We start from the raw sequence: 25,672 nt of genomic DNA, 5'->3' as shown, positions 1-25,672 counted from the left end.
ACATTCTATTAGGATCAATCACGTGGTCCAAACTCGTTTACCAATAATATGACAGAAACATAGGAAACATGCTGGAAGAACGCTTGGCGAGCTCGGTCCAGGGAAATAGATGACGACAGCAGAATAATTTAGAAGCACGATTGGAAGGATTAATGAGTAGCATATCAGCGATCAGCGGAACAGAACATCTTCTATACATATGTTATCATCAAAGGTGAATTCTATAACTCATCCATATCTACACCTATGTACATTGTCCAAAATCATCCGCAAAAACATCCAGCAAGTTACTGATCCCTAGTCCAGAAGAACCTTAATCTGTGTTGCTACCGGAAAAAGTTGGTCTCAATCAAGAAGTTATTTGGATATTCACTCCGTCGCCGGAGCCGGAACAGGAGCTGGAGCTGGAGCCGGAGCCGGAGCTGGAGGAATAAATTTCTCCAAGTCCTTGATCCCAAGTCTCCTGAATTCTTTCACCAGAAGGCGAATATACTTAGACACAGTATCCTTAAAGGCGCCGGAGCTGGTGCGGGAGCTGCCCCTATGATCTGCATCAACATCTTGTACACCACCTTTAAGAAGGCATCCAACCTGAGCACCTTCTACGTATGCTTTACAAGCCATCAGAATGTCTGGAGCGCACTTGAAGAAATGACCCACAACAAGGTCCTCGAAATGCTGCAGCCAGAAATGAGAATCAAATTGCGGGTAGATTTAAGAGGGACACATGCATCTCTATAGTTAGCCAAAAGAATGTCTAGAATCCTAATACAAAATCCAAAGACTCACTTAAAACAAATCGCTAAAGATATTGCATTTCAACGCCAAAAAAGAATTGAAAAAGCAACAGGGAATAAATGCAGAACATCGCAATAACATGAGACAAACTTAAACATGCAAAAGATTTCAGGGCGCTCCAACTCTCAAATTTCTTCCAAAATTTAGTAGACTTCAGAGAAGAAATTGTGGGAGGGACTCCCAGGATTGTGTGTGACCAAATTAGTGGGGGTATAAACCGAATTAAGCAAGGCCTTTATTGCAAACGCTGTAGAACTGCAAAAAGAACCAGCAAACATCCATAAGGTCAGTCCACGGTCAATTTCAACTTGACCTTTTATTAGTACAAATACAACACCAGAGTAAAAGAAATTTCAGAAAAAGCAAGACCTGGTGCATCTCATATTAAACTTCTTATGAAAAAATAAAACAAGACTCCACAGCAAGATGCCCGTTGCAGCCAAGCCAGGAAAAACTGGTCTACAAACCTTAACAGACATGCATAATGAAAGATGCCAACTAACTTGAATAAAGTGTGAAGCACCTAACCATAATTGAAAAAAGAACCAATGTTACATAGCTGAATGCACTTCAATTAGTCTTTTTTAAGAGGAAAATATGATGTAGTATTCATAAATCGCAAAGATGTACAAAGGATTCTCCAAAAACATTTAAAACTACTGTTCTTCTCAAATAAACAAAAAAAACACTCCAAATACTCGCCAAGAAATCTAATTTCCAAGCCATAGATGTTAACGATCACTCCTAACACTCCACAACCACAAAACTATGCAACTATAACCAGTTGTTTCCATCTATATGTTTACTCAACTGAAGGAGACACATGCAGGAATCTTACCATGTCATCATTTTTATTAAGTTGGTGGCAAAAATAAAAGGCTAGCCACCACAAAATACTAAGCAAAATCGCCGCCTTCAGTCTCTAATGGTTACAAAAAATAAAACAGCCAACATAACTACTATTGTCGAGCAGATATGCCTCTCCACGTGAAAGGTCCAACATAAGAACATATCATTCGAGAAGCACACCAAAAATAGTATGGTACCAAATAAACTCAAGGACTCACAAGCAGACTTCCTCACCATATAGAATTTGGAATTTCATAGACCTAGAAGTCAAGGAATGTGAACAAACACCATGTCACAGATATATTGATATGCAACATTGGCAAGTCTCAACATCACATTTGGCAATCACAATAATCTTATGTAATTGTCTAAGGTAAGCAAGTACCATATTTGGGCCCTGTAGTTATAATCATATCCGCGGAATATGCACATAAACAAGTGTTACCTTAGGAGGCCTCTTCATTGTATATGTCATTGTTCTCAGCGATAGGATGAATGTATCTTCATTATATTGCATGGCTGTTGATTCTCCCTGCTCCGTGTTCATTGACCTCTCATATCCAGGCTCATTAAAATAGGGCTTTGAGTTCAATATAAGCCCCTGTATTGATACCAGAACTTGCAGCGCAGTTGAAACGCCAGGAATCCACTTCTCATTCTTGTGAAGACCAGACCAAGTGCCAAGGAGGCTGAGGCACACCTTCCCACAGTTATACAGATTTGGATTGATGCGAAGCCCACCAGAATGATAGTGAACTTTCTGAAATTGAGATCCTTAGAATCAGTGTACAGTACACACGAAAAGATGAAATAAATATAAAACACCTCTGTCAGACACATACTGGAGGTACATTAGGATAACCGGAAGGGAAGGAAACATCAAAGAAGAAAAGACCGTCATGGTAAGGGGTGCCTTCAGCTCCAATGATTACAGCCCTCAAGAGATCCATTCGTGTTTCATAAACCCTTACAAAAATGGTATCTGTGAAGGTAATAACATGCAAGGAAAAGAGTCAGAACATGGTCTCCACTGCTGCTGAGGCAGCGAAAGGCCAATAAGTCCCATCTAGTAACCCAGCTTCATTCTTTTTTTCTTTGTTTGATAAGTAATACAGAGAACCTTGTTGAATCAACTATTTAGGTACATCAGTTCCCCAACTTCATTTTTACCATAGGCTTTGCCTTTGCCAAAAGTAAATTATATAAGATGCTAATTGATATTATCCTCGATCATGCAAATAATATAGCAACATCAGAACATTGAAGAATTTATTTTAGAGAGTCTTCCCCCTCAAAGGGGCAATTAACCACAAAGATCCCAAGAAAGAGGTAATTACAACAGTGAGAGACACAACCCCAGACCTGGCAAATCCTTCTCAAGAATCTTCCACTCCTCCTGTATTCTCTTGGCCCAGTTCTTCGAAGGCTGTGAGGCTGAAGAAGTTAGAGAACCGTATAACTTACAAATTTTCATCAAAAGAGTTACTTAAAATATGTTTTAGAGTACTCACTTGCTTCGCTCCACTACTATCACTTGTATAATAATGATCAGAATGATCTTGAACAGTGTCGAATTGTTTAAAAAGCTCAAGCTTTCTCATAACATCCTCTTCAACGCCATTACCTTGAAATTCTGTCAAATGATCAGGACAATTGCCGTCTTCCTCTTCCATGGGAAGGGTATGTACAGAGGATTGAAAAGGCGACACATAACTAGAATAAGCAGAATGAAGTTTATATGATTGACCCTTGATATGCTTAGGATGGCCCATCATCCATGAATTAAATGCTTCTGATCCAGGAGTAGGGGCATGCGTGCCTGTTTGAAAAGGGAATGCAGAGACAAATGAATAGCTTGAACCACTAGGATTGTTTCCGCTGTTGTTGATAACTTCGCCCCATGGAGGAGGCTCAGCTCCAGATGGAGGCTTCATGAGATTGAATTTATTTACAGCACTGGATTTAGAAGAACTGCCAGATGCATCTGGCGTCTTCTTATTTCGAAAAGGCTCAAAAAGGCGCCGAGCTTTAAATGATTCCAATCCAAATGGCAAGCCCTTGGAATTGCCACTGCGTTGTGAAGCAGCACGATTCTTTTTACTTTGGCCATTCTGTGCGAATAAATAAGGGGTTGATGTATCCATCAAAGTAGGATGACTCGCTGAGTTGACTTGGCCTGGCAGACCATGACTACTAACTGAAGTATGGTTCACCAGAGTTTCCACAGGCTCGGTCAAGCCAATATGTTCAAACTCCTGGAGGCTCAATGAGGCCTTGGCATGTGTCAGAGAGCTTGAACCATTCAAACTACTTCCACCACCAGACTTGTTTTTATACTTGGGGAGATCCGACAACCAAGGTATAGGTGCTTCCACACCTGGAGGTATATCCATATTATCAAAATGAGCTTGCAGGGTATCGTATTCATCAACATCCAGGACATCTTCAAAAACGTCCATGTAATCATCATCAAAAGAAGATGGATCATAAATTTGGCCATCCAGATTTACAAAGGCATGTGAATCCTGCGCTAAACCGTCAAGCGGAATGCCCCCATTGATTGATCCATCAGCACTACCGTTGACACCATGAACAGGAGGGGTGCCAGCATCCTGTTGAATCCAATATTAAATAAAACAGAGGCATGAGCGAAAGAATTTTTACAGACATCGAGCTTTTGGAAGGGTCAATTTCACATTGACTAAATCAAATTATCACTTAGGATCCCCCGGACACTAAGCTTCAAAATATTCTGAGAATATCACTCAAGTTCATTATTTCATATCAAATCATTGCATCCAGCTTTATTAAGTTTCAAATGACCGTCACCAGGCATAATATTGGACGAACAGGGTGCACATGTGTTGACATGGCAAACTTAAGCCCTGAGAACCAAAAGAAAGTGACGGCCACCCAAATCCACATGCCAACTATAGATTCGGCCTTGGGTACTGTCAAAGGAGACCAAGTATGATTAACAGCCAAATCTAGGGAAGATTTGGTCCACACCTTTTGCCATTTGGTATAGAAATGAAATATCAAGTCCGTGGACTAATAGGATCAAAATAAAATTCAGCAATCCAAGTGATAACTGGACAGTTAAACAACCCAAAGTGCAATTTGACAGAGGCAGAATAGAAAACGATGTCATATGATATCATAGATAAAAATTTGGAATTAAATTACAATAATCAGAATCACGTACCCCTACTTGACCATTGCAGTAATCATCAACATCAATCACCGCTTTGCCTTTCCTCGTGGCATCAACTTTTTTATCAATGACCACAAGATCAGCACAATCATCATCGTTGTCAATATCAATTACTTCATGGAAAACAACCTGCACGGCGGTTTATGGAAGTGTGATATGCCCATGCTTAAAGATAAGAGCAGCGTAAAATAGCAGTACAAAGAAAATGCCGCCATAAATACCATGTTGCTAGAAAGACAAGCAACTTAATGCTGTTTTAAAAAGAGTAACCAAGCACCACCAATGAGTTTCTTTGAGCAGCTTTAATATAGCAAGATAACCGGAGAGATGCAACTTCATTGACACTAAAGGATTTAAGGTGAAGCACTTTAAAACATCAATGAAATGAGGGAGCCGTGTTACAGGAGCTAGAGCCTAATGCACATTGTCAAATGACAAAATCTTGATTGTAAATCCTTTGCGACAAGCTTCACAGTTTTGTTACCCGCATGTGTATATAAATAGTGCCATGGGAGCGTCGCGTGTTGGAAAGACGACGCTTCCTGCATTTGGCTTTACGTTGGAATACATAACAAAAGAAGTTCCCTTTGCCTAGAAGTCAGACGAAACCTCACTTAGGTTTAAAAAGGATAAACTATTCCTTCTGATTAGAACTTAAAGGACAAGCATTTAGGCCTATGCATTCACCGACATGCTGCTTACATTGACCTATACATTTTAATCAACAATTAGATTAACCCTCCCCATTCCCAGGCAAAGTGTAAGACCTTGGTGCTCAAAAAATATTCAACATCTCAATCCAATTTCAAGAATAGGCATAAGTACAAAGGACATCATGCAATAAAAGGAAAACGAACTTCAAATAGTTCAGCAGACAAAGTAAAAATGGCCAGTGATATTTCCCAATAAAATCCGAAGCAGGAAAAGCTCAACAGAAATTTTCTTGAAGAGTTGTTGACAGGCTTGACAGTTCCACGTCCTTATCTGGAACAATAATCCGGTCACCACAAAGTGATTCACACTGAGAACTTTCCTATTACCAAAGCCTAGCATAGAATTAGCCCTTTCGCATTCCATCCAGTTCCACAACAAAGACAAATACTGAGAAGGGGGTGGGGTTCCAATGTCTAGACCCTACAACAACATCGTCTCACAAATCTCCTCCTAACATCCATTCTACGGAATTAGAAGAAAGCGTGAATTGGCTTCTTTAACTTTTTAACAGCATTCATGAATCTCCTCTCCTAAGGTGATATCGAGAAAAAACCCCAAAAATACCACCTTGCAACGTTGCTAACCCAAATTTCAATCAACCAGACACAAAAGAAACGCAAGATTGACGCGAATTTCCATCATCGTACAGCATCTAGTTCGCCCAGCAGCCAGGGAAAAAAAAAGAGAGAGAGGTTCCACTCAATAATTGCAGCCCCAAACCCCTCGACACAGGTCACACGTATAACACTCGAGGAGCGATCGGAGCGACCAGAATCGAGCGAAAAGAAGGACGATCGAGCGAACAATCTCGCTGATCGAAGCGAATTCACACTCAAAACGCACAAAAGGGCAAAAGAAAAAGGAAAAGACTTTCGCTTCCGATTTCGATCGAACCTCTTTCTGCTTGGCCTCCTTGGAGGGGCGAGGGACGGGAGGCTGGATTTCGACGACGTCGGAGTCCATGAACGCACCTGGCCTCGAGAACGCTCGCTTCCTGTACGGACACAGAGAGAGAGAGAGAGAGAGAGAGAGAGAGTGCGTGAGACGAAATTGATCGGACACTGAAGCGAGCGAGAGTGTGCGCGCGTGTTTGTGCGCTTGCGTGCGGGGGTTGGATTTTAGCGGAGAGAGAGAGAGAGAGGAGAGAGAAGAGAGGAGAGAGAGAGACTTGGAATTGTGGGGAATGAGGGCATCAAGCGGCGGCGGCTGCATGAACGGCGCGGCGATCGGCGGCCCGGGCGGGCGGAGGGGTGGCGGCGGCGCCGTCCAGGAGGCGTCCTTCCGGCACCGGGGAGATTCGATTCCGGCGGACGACGACGACGACGACGATTCCGTTCCACAGTCTCTCTCTAGAGAGAGAGAGAGAGAGAGATGGAGAGGGCTTTTCGGCTTCGCGCGTGTCTGGGTTTTCGGAGAGAAGAAGAAGAAGAAGCAAGGAAGGAAGAAGAAGAGAGAGATCAGAGAGAGAGAAAGACTCCGAGTAGAGATAGAGAGAGAAAGAGAGAGCTCCCCCAATTTTGCTGAAAACCCACTGCGTCTACCCCCTCCTCCCTCTTCTGTGTATTTCGCTCCGTTTCGGGTTTTGGTTGGGGGGGTGGGGGCCTCGATCTCCTGCGCCCTCGCCCACGCGAGCCCGGCCCCCTCGCGTTCCTTCGATTTTTGGGGGTGGGGTGGGGGGACGAGACGAGGGTGATACGCGTTAGGGGTGTGCATGGTCCGGGTGGGTGGTTCCCACCCCGGAACCGTGACCGCCGCCATTCTGAGACCGGCCCAAAAATCGGGCACCGAGAACCATTGCCCGTCGGTTATGGACCCTTGAGAACCGGATCCGCACCGGCGGTCCTGGTTCTGGCGTCCATGGAACCTATCTCAACAAGTTTTCCTAGACAAATAAAAAAAAAAAACGTGGACCAACATCGGATCAACGAATAAAAGGAAAAGAACATAACTTTTCATACAATTCCTACACTATAATCGATTATATGAACCACATCATCCATAAATCAAGTGAGTACCCATTAATTATTGGGAAAAATGACCAAGGTATCCCAACTACACAAGAGCTTCAGACATAATAACAAATTTTCTTCTTTTTTTAAATTTTTTTGGTCAGATTTTTTTAATTAAAAATTTAAAAAATAAAATATATTATTATTATTATTATATTACCGGTCCGGTCCGGGTGGGCGGGTGGGCGGTTCCACACCGGGAACCGGGAACCGGCCCAAATAGTACCGGTTCCAAAAAATTGGAACCGGGAACCGGACCGATTCCCTTGGGAACCACCGGTTCCGGTCCGGTTCCGAGCGGTTCCGGGCGGTCCGGGTGGGTCTCGGTTCTTTTGCACACCCCTAATACGCGTTGCCTTTTTCCTTTCCATGCATATGACGACGTGGGTCTACCTGGAAGGATACATTCTCATATTCTCGAGATTACCTTCTCGGTATAAGGACAGCGGGCTCTATGAATGCGTTCCTTATTTTAACGTGTCGACATCTCTCGATTGCTGAGAAATCTTTATCTTGTCCCTCTCCTCCCGATGGGCAATAACCCACAAGAAGTTTTACGCCCCGGTAATTCCGAGATTTGGACGTGGACCAAGATGAAGTCGCGTATTAAGGACATGCTTTTAGGTTCATTCTTTCGCTTTTATAATATCACGTGATTTTCTGGGACTGGGTTGATCATCGCGATTTCGATATAATCAAGCTTGCTTAATTAACGATGATTAGGGGGGGGTTGCAGCTGCGGTTAGCTGTGGAGGGATGTAGCGGATCCTTTACAGCCCCAGACTTGGCATGCAAGCTTGGGTGTGTGATCTCGAGAGATATACATGCGTGTGTGAATATCGATTTCTTTTTTCCTTCCTTTTTTTTCTCTTTTACCGGAAATAAAGGGGCGATGCGTATCTCGCGTTTCCCGACCGTCGGATGCGCTCGGCAGCCCACGCTCACGCCAATCCCATCGACGGACGCGATCGCACCGGGTTGTGGGGCCCACCGATCGAAACGCCAGATTAAAAAAAAAAAGGCGAAAAAAGAAGAAGAAGAAGAAGAAAATTTGCGGGAAACGGTCAAAGATGGACCGAATTTTTTCCACGGGAAGGGAAGGATTTATGGGTGGGACCCGCCGAGGTTTCGCGGAATACCATGAATCGGATAAAGTCCTGTTTTTTTTTTTCGGCTTTTGGTCCCGCGGGGGAAAAACCAAACCTTTTTTTCCGAAAACATCCCCACGTTTCCTTCCCTTTCCTTTCCTTCTTTTCTCAATTTCCGGAGGAGGAATTTGATCCGAAGAACGGAAGCCGGAGAGAAAACACTCGCGTAATTGCCCTTCAAATCTCCTTCGTTGACCAAACCCGCATCAAGTCAAACCGTTTCGCTGTTAGGAAAGGTCGGTGCGGTTTCGAACGAATTGGTATGAAATTTTGGTTCGACCCTCTGTGTTTTCTTGCATATGAAAGGGGGGGGGAATGCGATGATGTGATCTGGGGTTTCTTGGATGTGTGTTTTTTGATAGAGCCCACATCGTTTTTGTATTTGGCACTTGGGGGAGGGTTCTTGCAAACCCTTCGTTTTGGGTCAACGACATTGGAGTGGCTCTAAAGCCCATTTGGCCCAGCTAAAGGACAATATTGGGCCCAAAAAGGGCGGTTGGGCCAACATGGAATCTGTCTAGTGAACGTGGTCCAGTGGCCACTTTTTGGCCCATGGACCAATCTGGGATCAAGGTTCATGGACATGGTATGGACAACCCAAACCCAACCATCAGATTTGCTAGAGACTCTGCCTAAAGTTGAAATAAGAAATTTTTTGCCATTTTTGAATATCTTATATGGGGTACCATGAGATCGGTCAGTATATTGATCTTGTGCATACACATACGCACTTACAAATCTGTAAGTATAGACGTAGACGGAACATTTTGGAACATTACATGGACCTCTAATGCATTTATTTCTTATATCATCAAGCACCACCCTTTTAACATTTCAAAACATACTCGAACAAACCCGAAATCTATATTGATAAAGTGAAAATCCGATGATGAGGACATGGTAATTTGGAATGGAGGACGTCGTTAGCCTATGCGTACGTGTGAGATGCAACTTGAAATCCAATACAAAAAGCGAGGAAGGTAAGTGTGAAGGGCCGCGATTTTTCCACTCACTATTTGGCTAAAACACTTCTCAACACAGTAATCTGGCTATATTGCCCTTTGTGGGTCCTACCTTTTAGCATCCCTTTTCGGCTAATGATCCAAGAAACCGTTCCATTTTTTCTTGTCGGGTGCCCTTTTTATTTATTAATTTTCCATTTCTTTTCTTATGGGTTCCACGTTCACTTTCCTTCATCTTCTTTCTTCTCTCGTTCTCTCTCATGTACCACTCAAAGTAATAGAGAGGCAGAGAAATGAAGACTTCCATGCTTGTGTAGGTGGAGGTGGCTGAGCTAGTCCTCAAGAACCACGACAGCACCTTCTCGAGCCGTTTGGGTAAAGGCTCTGCGTCACATGTCTTACAGCAATAAGGGGGTCGTGTTCACGGAGAGTGGCGCATATTGGTGGGGTATGAGAAGATTGTGCACTCTGCATCTAATGAGCCTGGCAAAGGTTGAGTCGTTCGCACCGATGGGGAGGAGGAGTTGGGAAGGGTGATGGAGAGGCTGAGGGTGATGGTTTTGGGGCATATACTCTCCGCAATCCGAAACACTTTATCTTCTTTGACACAAGGAATCAGTGAGATTTGCAAAATTAGCGTTGCTCACAAGCAAGTCGTCTTAGCATTTCATTACCTCCTGGAGCTTGAGAATCAATTTCCCCGCCTTCTCCCCATCTAGCTGTTGAAAAAATCCCTAGACTGATGTGATATATTCCAAAGAATTGAGCCTTATACCGTCTTCAACCATTTCATCAAGCAGCTTCTATGCAACCCTTATTTGGCCCACAGCATTACCCATTGATCAAAGTAGTCTAAGATACGTAGCTCGGCCGATGCCCCTGCTCCTCATATCTAGAAACACCCTATGCCCATAACCTAGTCTCGAAATATAGCACCACTAATCAATCAAGCAGTTAAAATTAGTCAAGGAGCACATATTCCGAGCTAGACATCAGCCAAACACCTAATGACCCGCAACATGCCATGTGGTTCGCAAGAATCGAGTAATCTAGCAACAATCATGTTCGTCGCGACAACATAACAGACGAAACGAAGGAGAGACAACCGATGATGGGCCTCCTCGAACCATTTTGGCATCGCAAAGAGCGTGAATTACTCTGCTAAGGTTGAGCGAGTCGGATCGGTAGACCCGGCGGCGATAGTGGTCAAGGAGGCGGAGGCCTTCGTCGACGTCCTAGTGGGCAGGTTGATGTGGCCCTGATCAGGATATGCGAGCACAAGTACATGACCTTTCTCAGTCTCCATTTCTCTGTCGCTTGAGAGAGAATGAAGAGAGAAGGAAGAAAATTAAGCTAAGAGGATATGGGACCCACAAAGAAAAGAAATAGAAAATAAACAAATAAAAAGAAAGGGACACCACAAAAAAAAGGGAACACTTTCTTAAATCACTGGCTTAGGGATGCTAAAAAGTGAGATCCACGAATGGTAATATTGTCAGAACACTGTGCGGAGTGTTTTAGCCAAACAGAAGTGAAGAGGATGTTTGACAGAGAGAGAGAGGATGATATTCGTAACTTTCACTTCATAAGATATGTTCTCTTAAAATACAACTAATATCGGAGCGAATATATATAAAAATCGGAGTGCGGAGTGACGTAATGAAATTATGAGGAACAGTAGAGGGGAACCTCCCTCGACCTTTCTCTGTTCCACTGTGCATGTTCATATTTTTTACTCGTTTGCTGGTGCTGTTGCATATAGCGAGCGTGATAAAGACCAGAGAAAAGGGAGACACTGTACAGACCACAGGACATGGGAGCTCTTATCTATACACTCATTGATCCCACCAGTCCATGATCGTCATGCTTTAGTCTCCAGCCTATGGTCTCTATTGTCAAATGGATCACATCATACAAAAAAGAAAAAGAAACTTGGCCTTCAATCGCTATAAAAATCAATCGCCCTCGAAAATAAAGCTTTTCCCATTCTAGGGCAGAGCTTTCATGGAGGAAGAAAGTGATCCCTCAGACCGCCTTCTTTTTCCAGTAAATCTTAAGGATACGTTTTGATCTGTTCAAGCTATCTGATAGAGGGAATTCTTGGTGATTAAACTCTAATGCTACGATGATTTTGTAGAGGAGGTCACGGACCAGTCGAGCACTTTCGGGCCTATGTCGAATTGGGGTATCCTCGAAACGCAACGATACGAAAAGATAGTATAGTTCGGAGACGATGGCACGAAGATGAGAGTGGAAAATGCTCAAATGCCTGGGAATATTTACGCTTTCTTGGCAGACGACAGAGTTTTTCTTAGAAAGAAATGGACTGAGACATACGCGTGTGCATACACAACATCTGCCTTTCTCAGATTCCCTTCTTTGTTATTTACTCAGACATATTTTAATGTCGCAGGAGAGCAAAAGGAGTAGTATCGAAGCCACAGTTGGATGGATAGAACAGAACTCAACTAGAATTTATGCTTTACGTACGCACACACCACAGCATCTGGAATCCATGTTCTCTGTGGCGTTCGATTTAGGTTTGAGTTCAAAAGGACCAAGGCATAAAACGACACTTGTCCCCCACGTTTGAATGGCTCGTAGGTGCCAAGACAATGATAATTTCATCGCACTGTAAACTATCCAAGGTCGACGAACTTGGAGTTCATCGACATGGCACAATAAACTTGTTCTATGACTGATGTGCCCAACACAAAACGACCTACGTTCTTGTTATATCGAAGCTTAGAATACAAGATCGACCCAAGTCGATCCATCTTCACGTCGTTTCTGCGGTATGTGGACAGGGAACGAGTCATCTTCCTCCATGGAAAAATCCAAACCAAGAAAAAATCAAGCCGGCTGCTTGCCGGGTTTTGACAAAGTGGGTGGCCAAAATGGAAAAGCGATAGTCGCTGAAGATAAGAGAGGAGCGCAAGTCCATACCTGATCTCTCAAACCCCAAAAGGATTCTGATGTGGACATGAGCGGAGGAAACGAGGCCACCCCTCCATTATTAAGATTCCTTTGGACGGGTCTTCAATGGCGTGTGCTACTCCCATGCCTAGTTTGGGTCCCACGCGGGCCATTCCCGTGGCCCCACATCGACAGGAACCTCCACCGGAGCCTCCTGATCTCTCATCTATAAATACTGAGCTATAGCAGAGCTTGGAGATATAGCAAGTCACATAGCTAAAGCAGAAACCTTCACATACAAGTTCCCAAGCTCATCTCCTGTGTTCAAACTCGATCACCATGTCGGACAAGTGCAGCAACTGCGACTGCTCTGACTCGAGCCAGTGCACGTAAGTACTCGCTATACCATTTCCCCATCGGAAAACTGAAATCAGTAGGCATACTCATCATATAGCCAAACGTGGTGCACTCGGCTTTGACAATCCATGAAACATGTGTTTTCGTCTGAAGCTGTGATGCACATGGTTCTGCTTCCCAAATATCTGCACTACCTTTGTGTTTCATCAAAATAGACTTGGTTATTAAGCTGGAAGTGAGAAGCGTGTTAGGGGTTCTTACATATGTTTTGCATTTATACTGGCAATAAAAACACTATGCTTCTTGGTTACAGGAAGAAGGGAAGCAGCTACGCTGCTGATATCGTGGAGACCGAGAAGAGGTACTGTTCTGCTTCGAGAACTAGAGTTTTAAAGGGGTCAATTCATATACAGTCTCCAACACCTGGACTAAGTTACACAAGTCCTCATCGAAATTCCTGGCTAGTAAGAACTAGCTCTTATGGAGGATATGAGGAGTCATCCAATATGTAAATGGATAAAATTCTTGATTTCTAATTCCCAAATTCACATGATTAATTACCTTTTTTTCTTTTCTAGGAATAAGTAAGATGGTTCTAGTATTGTTGTGGGCGGAGACCCGTAATTATGAGAACGCACCCTTGCAAAACACAGCAACAACGATAAAGGAGCAATATGAATGACATTAGAACTTAATTCGAGCAAGACAATCATTAATGTGAAAGATCTCTTTCTACACGACTCTAAAGAAGAAAACCTGAGATTTCAGACTTGCTGAGGACGTAAGGGTTCGAACTTTTTCAATTTTTTTCTCCTGAAAGTCGATTACCTGGTTTAAGTGCCCCGCAAATGATGACTTTCCTTTTTACCTTATTAAGTGTCAAGATAGGTCATCATCACTTGTGTTCAGTTTCTGATGGTTGCCTTACTGATGCAGCTACGTCGAGACTGTTTTCATGGATGGTCCGGCCGATGAGAATGATGGCAAGTGCAAGTGCGGCAGCAGCTGCGCCTGCACTAATTGCACCTGTGGTCTCTGAGCACAGAAACCCGATGTTATATGCATGTTCCGTGGAAGTTACTAATTATGTGGTTGTGATGTGATCTTAATGTCGTCTGTACTGTCCTTTGTGCTTCTTCTGATGCATCTGCATCATGGCAGATGCTACACAAATAATGTCGTGTAATACCATCTGTGTGGCTCGATTATAAATGAACCAATATTAGTATAAGCTCGACTTCTGCCTTTAATTAATTAGTTAGTGTGATGACCCCTCAGATTTGTTAATACAATATCTGTGCCTGCGTGATGAGTGAGCATCTACGGTGATGTGAAGGGTGCTAAAATTCAAACCTTAAGCTTAAAGGTATTTCACATACAGAAGATAAAATCGTCGAGATCATACTATCAAATATTATTTCCAAAGCCTTAATGATTGACGAGCGAAAATCAGGAGCAATAGATGATGATTTCAGAAACTCTGGATGCTTCCTTTTAAGCTTTTCCTGGCCCACACAAAAGTCAGTTGAATAATCTGGAAAGCAACTAAACAATTTGTGGCTGCACAAGCTAGAATTCAATTAAGAGAAGGACGGAGAAAGGAAACCGAGGAAGAAACAAAAGAAAGAAAAGAAAAGAGATAATTGTCAGCATACCCTCATTACAGGTCAGACATGTCAATATGAAAGACAGAGGACATACTGTCATTATTAGCCAATGAAAAAAATGTCAATTGCGACGGAAGGTGAAAACATGTATGAATTTCCCGTTTCATTAGAAGTAAATCCACCCAGAAAACTCATGAGAACATGTGAAGAAGTCGGCCACCAAAACTGACAACGCAACACGAGAAGATGATAACAAATCAAAAGCAACGCAATAGTTCAAGTTTGCACTACTTCATAAGCACACCTCACAGAAAAAGCAGAACATAAATAGATACATGAGAGAATAGTCCGAAGGTCATGATCAGGCAATCAACCATATCAAACCAAAACATGCGTAAACGCGCATATATATTGCATTTTCATTCCATCAATATGTTGTAAATAATATCAGCTCATTCCATACGTCTTCAGCTTAGCCGCTTTAAGACATGAAAGCCCTACACTCGAAAGCATTGAGATGAGACTCAAATACTTTATGCATGCATCTCCTTCACCGTGCTGCAAATTGCATTCATCTCTTAGCCATTTCAGTGTCAGGACCAGAACAGTATCTTTTTCTTCACTAGATGCTGCTGGCTGCTGCAACTTGTTCATGTTTTGACCCTGCGAGCTCAGGCTGAAGAAGCACTCCATAAGGAAACTCCATCCATCATTGAACTTGAGAAACCAAAAGGCAATGACAGAAACTGTATGCAGATTTCAAAATTAACAACAAAAAGAAAGTAGATATGTGCTGGCTTGAGAAAGCAGGATATATCAGAAATCGAAGCAACTGACTTGATAAAGGGGTCCCCTTGTCCTCAAGAGAGTAGGATTATTTAAACGAACCTTTCGAAGTACATGATTTGCCCCTTGAAAGAGATCATGATACTTGGAAAACTTTTGTTGCCAAGCAACTGTTAGCAATTAGCATCAGAATTAACTTCTTCTACACCTTCAAAACATTCAAAACATACTTCAAATAAAACAGATGATGGAAGATTGCATAATCAAGGTCAATGGAACTTAATGATCATCCAAGACGAATTCAGGCTTAGTCCTTTTCCTGGCTTGAGCCATAGATATTGAACTGATACATGCTATGGGGAAAATATCTCTCTCTGTCTCTCTTTTGCATTGAGCTGCGAATGGGCTACATAACCGAATTACAAGGACCCATTGGCCATCACAGATGGACTGAGTTCTCTTGTGATTTGCTTCTCAAAGGAGCCCTGCACTTGTATGAGTACTTCTTTGTTAATAACTGAAATTGTATTACAGAATTGGGTTGAATTGGTATTAGTCTGGATATAGCAAGAAGAATGCGGATGACTGCTTCGTTGGATGGATAAATTCAATGTATCAGTGTTTTTCCTTCTTAGCCCCCTTCCCCACTTCACTAAATATGAGGATGCTAGATGATTCAGATTGTTGCCTGGGAGATGCAGAGTCTTATGACGCCCAGTGAATGGTATCTAAACTACTATCAAATTCCTTGTTATTTCTTCTTTGGATCTTATGGATCAAATCAACTGAAGAACGTCCAAGATGAACCTGACTCGCTTCACCTGAGAGTTATGTTTATAACCTGATGAAGACAACGTGAGGCCCCATCAAGGGCTCAAATGGAGACAACACGTTCGTTGGTCTGTACTCCACAAGTAATAAGTCTAAACATAACTAATCATCCTAACATCTGCAAGACTACCCTCCGACAAGAATGGGCTAGTTCGACTTTGACAGCCCTACACTGAGAAGTAGCAAACAAAGGCCAGAAAGCTAATGCAAATATTGCAACTACAATAACATGTTCCCAACATGTCCAAAGCAATGTTTGAAGTGTTTGTCTGCAATTGGAAATAGTATGTTGGAACTGTGTTAGTGGATTCATGAGCTTCACCTTGCTGAGTGAAGAAGCTAAATCCCTAGTTCCCAAACCCTTCATCCACCATGTTAAGTAAAAGAACGAGCATATAACAGCATTAAAACACTTTAAAAACACAAGCATTGCAAGTAATTGGCTAATTTTGTATTGAGGTGGACAAAGGCATGACAGAGAATGTTTTGACAAAGAAGTCAATCTGAATGTACAAGAACTTCAATTGAGGAAACAAGCTTGATCCTCTTGGATGACTTAAAAGCAAACGGGCAGAACTGCACAGATTACCCTTATCTCTACTTGTAAGATTTAAGCAGTATCCGCTAAAACATGAATTCACCAACTGATGGTGAGTTAGGACACTATTCACTCGTTGCTATTATCTGTAAATAAAATCTACAAAACAGTTTCTCAACGTTAAGCAAATGATGGCAGCACTCCAAACTCCGACCTCTGACCCATCTTCAAGATAACGAAAATTAATTGATTCCCGAGATTTTTGAAACGCCTGCGCACAAGATGAAAACACGGGCATCCTCCAGTTTGTGCGGAATTTTAGTAGAAACAACTGCCTGATGAAAATCACATGACCAAACTATCCAGGAATTAAAAAGCGCATAATATCCTACTTTTCGTTCTTTTCCAGTTCCAATGTATTGTTTCATGCCAAAAGAAGCGTAACCGGGCGATTGTATAAGCATTTTGCAATCGCAGTCCATGCCTACCAGGGAATTTTCGGAGTCCCTATCATCACAGCATAGACAATCCAGTTTTCCAAGCTAATCATACTTTTCCCTCCATGAGTACACCAAAAAGAGGATCCAGGAAACTGCTAATGCAATATCGCCAACAACCTTCCTCGGCCACTCATTGGCAAGTTCATCCACCTTCCTCTCAAAGTAAACCCTCCAAATGGCGGTCACGACATGGAGGAGCACACACCCTTTTGCAAAGAAGCTCTGGAACTCCCTGTCCTTAACAAATCCCACCATGATTAGCAGGAAGCCGACAGCCACAAGCAGCAAACCGGAAAAGGAATCTGAGGTTCTGATCAAGAGTTGATCATGCGGCGTAGATCCTTGAAGCTTCATTGGTGAAACCTCGGAGGAGTAGAACATCATAAGACCTCCACAAGCTATGGCTACCAGAGAATGGAGTGCACAGATCAAGAAAAACCCAGAAGAACCCATCACTGGTAAACACTCACAAGTCACGAGTCACGAACAATTCTGTATCTCCTCAGACGCCAACACAAACTGATGAAAGTGGCAGGAGATACCAACAAACCACATAAACCCTATTCATCCAAAACAAGAAAGGCCATAAAGATCCCAACTTTCAGCCCAGAATTTAAGCACCAGCCGTTCATCGCCTCGGTCTCCACACGGCCAACGTTCCTGTAACAAGAATCAGAAGCTCAAACGACAAACAAACACCATACGAACATCCGGCTTACGAGCATCATTCAAGAGCCTTACAGTGACATACAGGCGAAAAAAATCCCATGAATTTCATAAAAAAATACAGATGGACGACTCCATATACCAGAGCTGAAACAACGACCTTTAGGTACGGACCATGATCATCCCCGCAAGATCGTATCTTTAAGGAGAGAGAGCAACAAATGATCAAACTTTCTATCGAAATTCAGACTCCTATTGGCAAGTCGTTCGAGTCTCGTGATGATTATTACAGAGAGAGAGAGATATTACCCAGGTGACTGCTCGAACAACAACGTTGTATCCTAACGTATTGCCTTCCTAACCGGAACCCGAATCATCTTTTCCCGCAGATGAGCTACTAAGATTTAATTTTTAAGAGAAATATAAATGCCCTCTCGATGAAAAGGAGATTGCTTTTTTCCTTCTTGATGCCTCCCACACGCAAAAAAATGCCTTTCTTTTCCCGGTCATTTCCTTGCTTGTCCTGCCAAGGAAGTTCAGGGCTGCTTCAGACCAATATAATAAGCACTAGACAACCTTTGGCTTAATAAATAAAGTTGCGATGGCATAAAACGAGGGCAGTCGCTAAGAAATTTAAAGAATTTGCCAATTGAAGACAAATTATCAACAACCAAAGCCTAAAAAAAAAAAATTGAACTTTCATATTTACGAGAGGCATGAAGTTGATGGGTGGGGCTCAGATTTCTCTGATCTGTTCAGTAGGATAAAACAGTGTTCATTACAGGAGAATTGAAGCATCGGGATCATGCAGGCCACCGGTCATCCTCAGTTTTCTCAACTTTGTAGGTGAATATTCTAAAGAGCAATCATGAATCTGCAATTTGGTGATTTGTTTAAATCGACGATAACAAAATACAAAGTCCGTCGGTGACTTCGACAGCTCAGCGCAGGGCGTTTCATTGGCCATTAGATTATTAGATTCTTAACCCTCAGCTGGAGGATGCCAGTGTTGCACGCACTTTGAATTTTCTGATAAAAGACAAATTACGCAGGTCTAGAGCCACGCGCGGATTGTTTCGGCAATAACTTGGTAAATTGCCTACAAAACAATGAATTTACCAGTCAAATTTGTCAGTACCATTGGTAGTGTCGATACCAATTGAGCGGAACCATTTCTTTACAGTGGCAATCCTGATATGAGAATGAGAAAAGCACTCAGTATCTGACGGGCAGAAGGTGGTATAATTATTTGGAATCAAGTGTATGTACAAAAAAAAATGTGAATAGATATCAACACTTTCAAAAATTTTGAGCTTTTCCTGAGCTCCGCAATCAGCCTATGCCTCTTCAAACAAATCCTCCTCTCCCAGAATATATAAATGAACGAATGAATCAGAATATACACGAAGTTCAAGAGGAACTTCTGTCCCTAGTGCCTGCAGTGACTTTCCGGTGCCGCCTTGAGCCTGGCTTTCTATCGCTCCTTGAGCGCTTGCTGCTGATAGCCTTTTTCACGGGAGCTCTTCTTCCAGGTGTACTGATGGTGGTCGAAGCCGGTCGAGCTCGTATTGCGGGACTTGCTGGAGGCGGCATGTGCTCCAGCAGATCTCTGTGGTATGCCTGCGAAAGAAAGTTACCATGTTAAGATGTCGGGACGGGTGAAGGTAATGTCCTACATACTTAAGTTACTACAAAGAACATAAGATTCCAAATGAGCAGATCCAACAACCAGGAATAGCATGACTATCTGTCTTTATCATCTAAGCAGTCATTGTTAGCCCACTTATTGACTAGAACATCCAATGAACCATAAACGCAGTTATAAGAGCTTCAAAACTCATCAAAGACAATAGGAGTACCACTGTTTGAAGGTGCTCATTGGAGGACATTTCCCTTTTTTCTTCTCTTCCGTATATTTTTTAGTTACATAGGGTGGGAGTGAAGAACTGTGAAACATGGTTTGTGAGGAAGCTCTCTCGACTTAGACCAACCCTTGGATTCCTATTAGTGCAAATTCCCCAAACAGAGGTAAGCCCTCACCAGTAAAATACATAGAGCAGAAGGGAGAAGGGCAAGAAACACTATTCCAGTGAAGCTACTGAGTTCATTTAAAAAATGTGGTGCGAATAATATTTTACTGTATATACCCCATCATTGCTCATCAATGAAAACTGCCATACCAAAATAATTTGGATTAGCCTCTAGAAAGCCCTGAACCATCAAAGATGAACCGAGCTATGATGTTTGCTTATCCTAACTACATGAACATTGACAGCGTATATGGTGGTACCTGAATCACAAAGTTACGCCTTTCACAATCCATAAACATATTGATGGACCAATTAGCTTTTGCCATTATCTTGTCCCTCACTGTGGAAAAACTTAATTGATCCCTGGCAGTAAATCGATCGACTTCATTGAACCATAGACAGGCGAACAGGTTCGTAATAGGAATATGTTCCCTCATGATCACACACCCCTCAGGAACATCTGCACCACCCAACCATCCATCAATTCATAAATATGCTTATACAAAATCTTACCAAAACCTTGGAAAAAAAAATCTAGGCATCCATCCCAATAATAAAATGCAACAACACATACCACTAGTTATAGGGAGCTTGGCTAAAGAATATGGAGTTAAGCCCTCTCTTTTATAAAATTCAATCTGAGAATCAATAGAGGCATTGTCATACTTTCCCGCAGCTTTATTAGCCTCAGCCTCTTCGAAGACATCAAAGCGCCTATAATGTCTAGAAATTGCAAAACTAGCATTTTCACGCCATAGGAACCTGAAAAGGATAAACTTCTGCAGATTAAAATAAGAATTAAGCAACCTGAATAACTTCGACGTCAGAAAAGCTAACAAAGTCATACACGAAATTAATTGACTCCTTTATGTCACACACCTACATGCACCCTAGGTGAGAGTTTACGCCATTCCCTCAATTACTTTCAGTAAAAATGGAACATGGTATTTGGCAAAAAGATTCATAGGTTAATGACAAGTATATTTCAACCAAGATGAAGCAATCATCTTGAAAGAATGAAACAGCTTTGCTCTCACTTCAACGCAATTTAAAAAACAATTGTCGACTTCTGTTTCGCAACAGAAAGAGGGTAGTTTTTAATTTAAGAAAAGGTTTTAATTGAGGAATCGCAGTGCCAAAGACAGACAGAACTGTATTCAGCAGTTTTTAAGGTAAATTCTTCCACCCCCACCCCCCAAAAAAAAAACAAAGTAAAAAAAAGGAAAAGATAGTTGCATTATCGTCTCTTCTAGGACTCAAGATGAGCTAATGGAATAGTACTGCAAATGCCTTCAAATGAACTAGAGGCACTTGTTACGGACTTATTGCCTGCTCATGACCGAATTGACCTGCACAGGCTACAAGATCCCATGACTCAAATGTCTCGCCGAATAGGCAATTATCCACTTTTTTATTTTTGATAAGTAATGAATTTCGATGAGAGCAAGATGTTGCAGTACTAATTCAATAACCGTAAAATAACTACGGTCACTTGCCAAGGAAAGTACTTAAAAGGATAAGGAGGGATTAAGGGACCAAAAGCATATGGAAACAGCCTCAAGATTCCATTGTGACATCCAGTATTTCACAACTTCATCACTTTGGGTTTTGGACTTGCATCCCTTAGGTATACATCAATTGATTCTTGCCTTACTAGCTGCACGAAGAGGCAATCTCCAGCAGGACCACCATTTCCGGATATTTTTTTAAAAGGAACACGTAAGAACAATATATAGCACTTTAGCTCGACTAACTAATGGAGATGAAATATCGAAGTGTTTTCTCAGCTGCAACAACACAATTTTATCTTCCCTTATTCTACTGTTATTAGCAGAAAAGATGTAGAAAGCAAGAAAAGATAATTCCCTGTGTTCCTATCACCTAAAAACTTCTCGTGAAACTACTATAATCGAATAAAATGGCTTCCTATTACACTCAGCTATAAATCAGCAACTATTGTTGGTAATTGGAGGAAAGGTAGAGAAGGAAAAGAAGAAAAATAGAGTTCTCCAACGTGTTGAGGCTGAAAACTTTCCAAGCTTATATTTCTACGGAAGATACAAACTAATACATTCTAAGAAATTCTAACATCAAACCTACAGTTATATCTTATATGAGCCTCTAAGGCTTTAACTTACTTAAACTAGCAATTACATTTGCTATAAAAATTTCAGTAACGTTTTGTATAGGGGCAGTTACCCCTTGGTACCTTCTTAATGAAATCTTATTTATTGTTCCAAAAAAAAGTTTCATTAACTCCACACCGGTACAAAGTGCCTTATTTCCCGAAAAAATAGGATGTTTATAAAAATTTACTGATTAAACTAGAAAATTGAAAAATAATGCCATCGACCTGAAATGTTCTATACTGCTTTAAATGTCAAAAATATCCATCAAGCAATATACATAGCGCCGGTAAAAACAAAGCTGTATTGGTAATGGAACTGGGCAGAATAGAATCAGAATTCCAGCTCCCATCCCCCTCTATAGTTCGCAAAAACTTTCACTAGAAATGGGCAGTCCAATGGGAATGCCAATTCTATTCTCAAGTTAAAAGCACACATACAATGTATAGCCAAACTCTCGCGTTATATTTCTCTTGAACCTCTGACATTTGTCTCTAATGACTTTCGTGTTCCAGGTCATATCTATATCGCAGCCAAACATAGGAAGAGGTATATCAATTCCATTCCAGTCCACTGTAATTTCTTCCTCCATTCTGTTTTCACCCCATTCCATTTGTTTAAACTAGACATAAGGTTCATAGCATGTGGAGTCCAAAGAAGTTCAGTCGGTATAAGTTATAGATTAGGAGATGGAGCTGCCCTAAGATCTCTATTCGCACCATCCAGATGGAAATTAGTAAATATATAACGGGCATTAAAATTAGCACCATCTATACCCCTGAGGACCTCCATACAAAAAATTCATGGAAAGATAAGCTGGAATTACCTCTCAAGGATTTGATAGGGATCCACAACAAGCTGGAGCTTTCCATCAACCCAAATGGAATACCGAACGTTAGGAAAGATCCGGTGCAAAAGAAGCTTTGGGACCTGCCAACTTACATGCCAGGTCAAATTTAGCATCTGAATCTTAGCATTTTCAGTGTAAACAGCAAGAGCATCCCAAAATTACTTCTCTCAAGCAGATGACTAGTTTCCAATTAAAAGACCATATTCATACTAGATAACATGACAAGCACCAAATGGAATCCAGCTTCATCCACGATATTAACCATTGCCTCGAACTGACGTAAACAAAAGGATAACTGTCTTATGCAATCACGTGAGCTTTTTCTTTATATTATTTATTGTAAATGTGGGGACATTTGAATGAACAATGATGCTTTCAAGATTGAGAAAAGGACTAACTTAGAAAGAGAGAGACTTCGTAACACACTAAAGCAAATAGTCAAGCTGATAGAATAGCACTCTGACCTTTCCATTACGCCTCGCATCAGCATAAGGGATGTTGTGAACCACTATGATTTTCCACAATCCAACCCTCCTGCTACTGTTGAGCACACTAGAATTTTGCATGTATGCCTCCGTCTCTTCATCAATGAACATAAAGAAAGGAATGTTTTTCTTTGCAGCTTCACTAATATTTCGAGGTTGTTGGATTATGTCATAATTTCCTAGGACAAGGTAAAAGAGACAAGAATATGAGATGGTAGATGTATAAAGTACAGAAGTTTCAATGACTAGTGCGTGGGACAATACCAAATATAGCTGATGCAACAATGACATCATGATATTGCTCCATCTCCTCCAAGTCAGCTTCATCAATATCAAATCCGGTTTGAAGACCAGGCTTATGACCTTTGACAAATCTGGGCATCAGTGAGGTCGCTTTAGCAACAAAATGACACCATGATGATGATATTTAAAGGATAGTAATAGTTGAAGTCATATCAAACTTTTACAGATATTCAGTGCAGTAAAACTGAGGAGCAGTAGGACAACCTACCCACAATGCACTCGCATAGACTCCTTTATATCGAAGGAATCATCCCTTTCGGTTAGAGATGGATATCCCCCAAAATCTGAACCTCCATGCTGTTCAGATTTGACTGGAATTTCATCATGAACGTACGTGAGATTACGAAGTACTGGAGATATTGCTGGGGAACTCGGCATGCTAGCTATTGCCTGCTCCACAGGGACGTAACATACTGGACATGCTGACATTATTGAGCAAGACAACAGAATTTGTATAATCAAAACATGTACTAAAGGGTGAGTCTCTATTGCTTCAATTAAGAAACAGAATACAGATACAGTAGTGGGAATGTTCTAAGAGGGTCCACTCCAATTCATAAAGGAATATCAATAAAAAGGAACAAGAAAAGAATTAGGACTTACGCCGGGGTCCAATCCGTTTCCCATAAGCAGGAGGTGGCGGAGGAAAAGCAAAGTTTTTGCACTGATGGCCCATAGGGACAGCACCCGTGAAGCCAGAATTAGGTGAAGTCAAATCAGAATGAGAAAGAGGATGAGGTCGAGGACTTCGACGATGTAAAAGAGCAGGTACTGGAGGAGGTTGAGCTCTACTTCGACCGCTTCGGGACACAGTCTTCCGTCCAAGGGAACCTCTGTCCTTTTGTCTATCTACTAACCCAGGGAAATGCATTACAACAGTATGGCCCGATGCCTTCTCAACGAAAGGTACCGTGCTCTCCGTGTATGGAACTATTATAGGACCGCTGCCTTCTGCGCTTCACAAGGTAAACAGCGAACCGTGTAAAACAAATGTTCGTTAAAGCTGTGAACGCATCACGAGTGAAGAGGAGTTGAGTGATGGAAACAGCAAAGAGAAGGCAAAAGGCCAAGAGAATAAGCAGGATCATGGCTCATGTTGAAGGAGCCATAAAGAACGAAGTCCCTGGTTGGGAAGAATTGGGATGCACCACGAGAACTGGCCAAATAAATTATCAAGCACGTCGAGTCTCAAGCAGACCCATAAGCAGCCACCCCGCAATGTAGCAAAAGGAAGACAACCATCGTTCTCAAACAACAATCCCAGAGCAAGAGGTAAGAACAAGAGCCAACCCACCGAACCCTCATCACGGAACATCAAGAGTAACCACACGCCGGAATTGAATTCAAAATTCATGCTCAAATTGAAGATGCAAGCCGTGATCTCTTCGGAAAAAGGGAGGCGGAGGGGCGAACCTTTATTGACCGTAAAGGAGCCGAAGACGAAAACGAGGAGGGCGAGGGCGACCAGGAGCATCATCGCGACCCTCTTCCGGCCCAAGTACCGGCAGACGAAAGGGAGGAACTTCTCCTTCTCCCGGTAACCCGGCACGCCCAGCTTCGACGGCTTCCGCAGGAGGACCGGCGCGGCCTGGTTCTGCGGCGCGCCATTGGACAACTGCTGCAGCGATCCATAACTCCCGGTGCGAAGGCCGAACGACACACCAGTCATTGTACCGCTGGATCCGCGTATCGGCGATTCATCTCCCTCTTCGCTTATGCCCGGAATCGCTCGCTAGCCCTGCGATTCTGCTACCCGGAACGCGCGTTTCCGGATCGCCGGAAGCGGCGGCGGTGGCGGCGGCGGCGGTCTTCGGCCGACGGAGGCGGAGCAACGAGATTCGAATCGAAACCCTAGGCTGGAAGCAGAAAAGGAAGAAGACGCTCGCGCTTCCGGGCTCTTTTTCTTTTCTTTTTTTGACGCAAAATTGCTTGTTTTATTTTAAAAGCTGATTTCTTTTTTTTGTTTTCTGAGGATTAGTAAAT

General features: G+C 42.3%; 3 protein-coding genes and 1 long non-coding RNA gene across 8 annotated transcripts; 1 reads left to right on the top strand and 3 right to left on the bottom strand.

The window, feature by feature from the left end:
* Positions 1-124: 124 nt before the first annotated feature.
* Positions 125-6,947, bottom strand: LOC115664295 (uncharacterized). The gene is made up of 8 exons (XM_030586243.2): positions 6,744-6,947; positions 6,470-6,569; positions 4,853-4,990; positions 3,159-4,259; positions 3,010-3,073; positions 2,490-2,629; positions 2,093-2,407; positions 125-678 (listed from the first exon to the last, which is right to left on the bottom strand). The coding sequence occupies exons 1-8, from the start codon at positions 6,785-6,787 to the stop codon at positions 370-372; spliced, it is 2,211 nt and encodes a 736-aa protein (XP_030442103.1). The 5' UTR covers positions 6,788-6,947; the 3' UTR covers positions 125-369.
* A 5,893-nt stretch (positions 6,948-12,840) lies between these two features.
* On the top strand, positions 12,841-14,198 carry LOC115681236 (uncharacterized). The gene is made up of 3 exons (XR_004005771.2): positions 12,841-12,999; positions 13,281-13,328; positions 13,904-14,198. It is a non-coding gene; the product is annotated as an uncharacterized LOC115681236 (long non-coding RNA).
* Positions 14,199-16,620: 2,422 nt separating this feature from the next.
* LOC115681235 (uncharacterized) lies at positions 16,621-18,787 on the bottom strand. 4 transcript variants are annotated; one of them, XM_056316873.1, is made up of 3 exons: positions 18,593-18,787; positions 18,205-18,418; positions 16,621-17,889 (listed from the first exon to the last, which is right to left on the bottom strand). In XM_056316873.1, exon 3 carries the CDS (start codon positions 17,680-17,682, stop codon positions 17,272-17,274), a length of 411 nt encoding a protein of 136 aa, XP_056172848.1. In that variant the 5' UTR covers positions 17,683-17,889; positions 18,205-18,418; positions 18,593-18,787; the 3' UTR covers positions 16,621-17,271. The 4 variants fall into 4 exon arrangements, with proteins under 4 accessions (XP_056172848.1, XP_030460965.1, XP_030460964.1 ...); XM_030605105.2 differs by lacking the exon at positions 18,593-18,787 and having other exon boundaries at positions 18,205-18,568; XM_030605104.2 differs by lacking the exons at positions 18,205-18,418; positions 18,593-18,787 and adding an exon at positions 18,038-18,198.
* Positions 18,788-19,114: 327 nt separating this feature from the next.
* LOC115681257 (probable hexosyltransferase MUCI70) lies at positions 19,115-25,600 on the bottom strand. Of its 2 annotated transcripts, XM_030605136.2 has the most exons (9): positions 25,103-25,600; positions 24,293-24,640; positions 23,898-24,111; positions 23,651-23,760; positions 23,366-23,565; positions 22,878-22,981; positions 20,500-20,687; positions 20,186-20,385; positions 19,115-19,515 (listed from the first exon to the last, which is right to left on the bottom strand). In XM_030605136.2, the coding sequence occupies exons 1-9, from the start codon at positions 25,356-25,358 to the stop codon at positions 19,306-19,308; spliced, it is 1,830 nt and encodes a 609-aa protein (XP_030460996.1). In that variant the 5' UTR covers positions 25,359-25,600; the 3' UTR covers positions 19,115-19,305. The 2 variants fall into 2 exon arrangements, with proteins under 2 accessions (XP_030460996.1, XP_030460997.1); XM_030605137.2 differs by lacking the exon at positions 24,293-24,640.
* Between the last annotated feature and the right edge of the window lie 72 nt (positions 25,601-25,672).

Source organism: Syzygium oleosum, unplaced genomic scaffold, assembly GCF_021117445.2.
Source record: "Syzygium oleosum isolate NSW1041296 unplaced genomic scaffold, Sole_v2.1 Sole_v2.13, whole genome shotgun sequence".
Taxonomy (NCBI): domain Eukaryota; kingdom Viridiplantae; phylum Streptophyta; class Magnoliopsida; order Myrtales; family Myrtaceae; genus Syzygium; species Syzygium oleosum.
The sequence above is the reverse complement of the archived record's forward strand: the minus strand, read 5'-3'. Positions and strand labels throughout refer to the sequence as shown.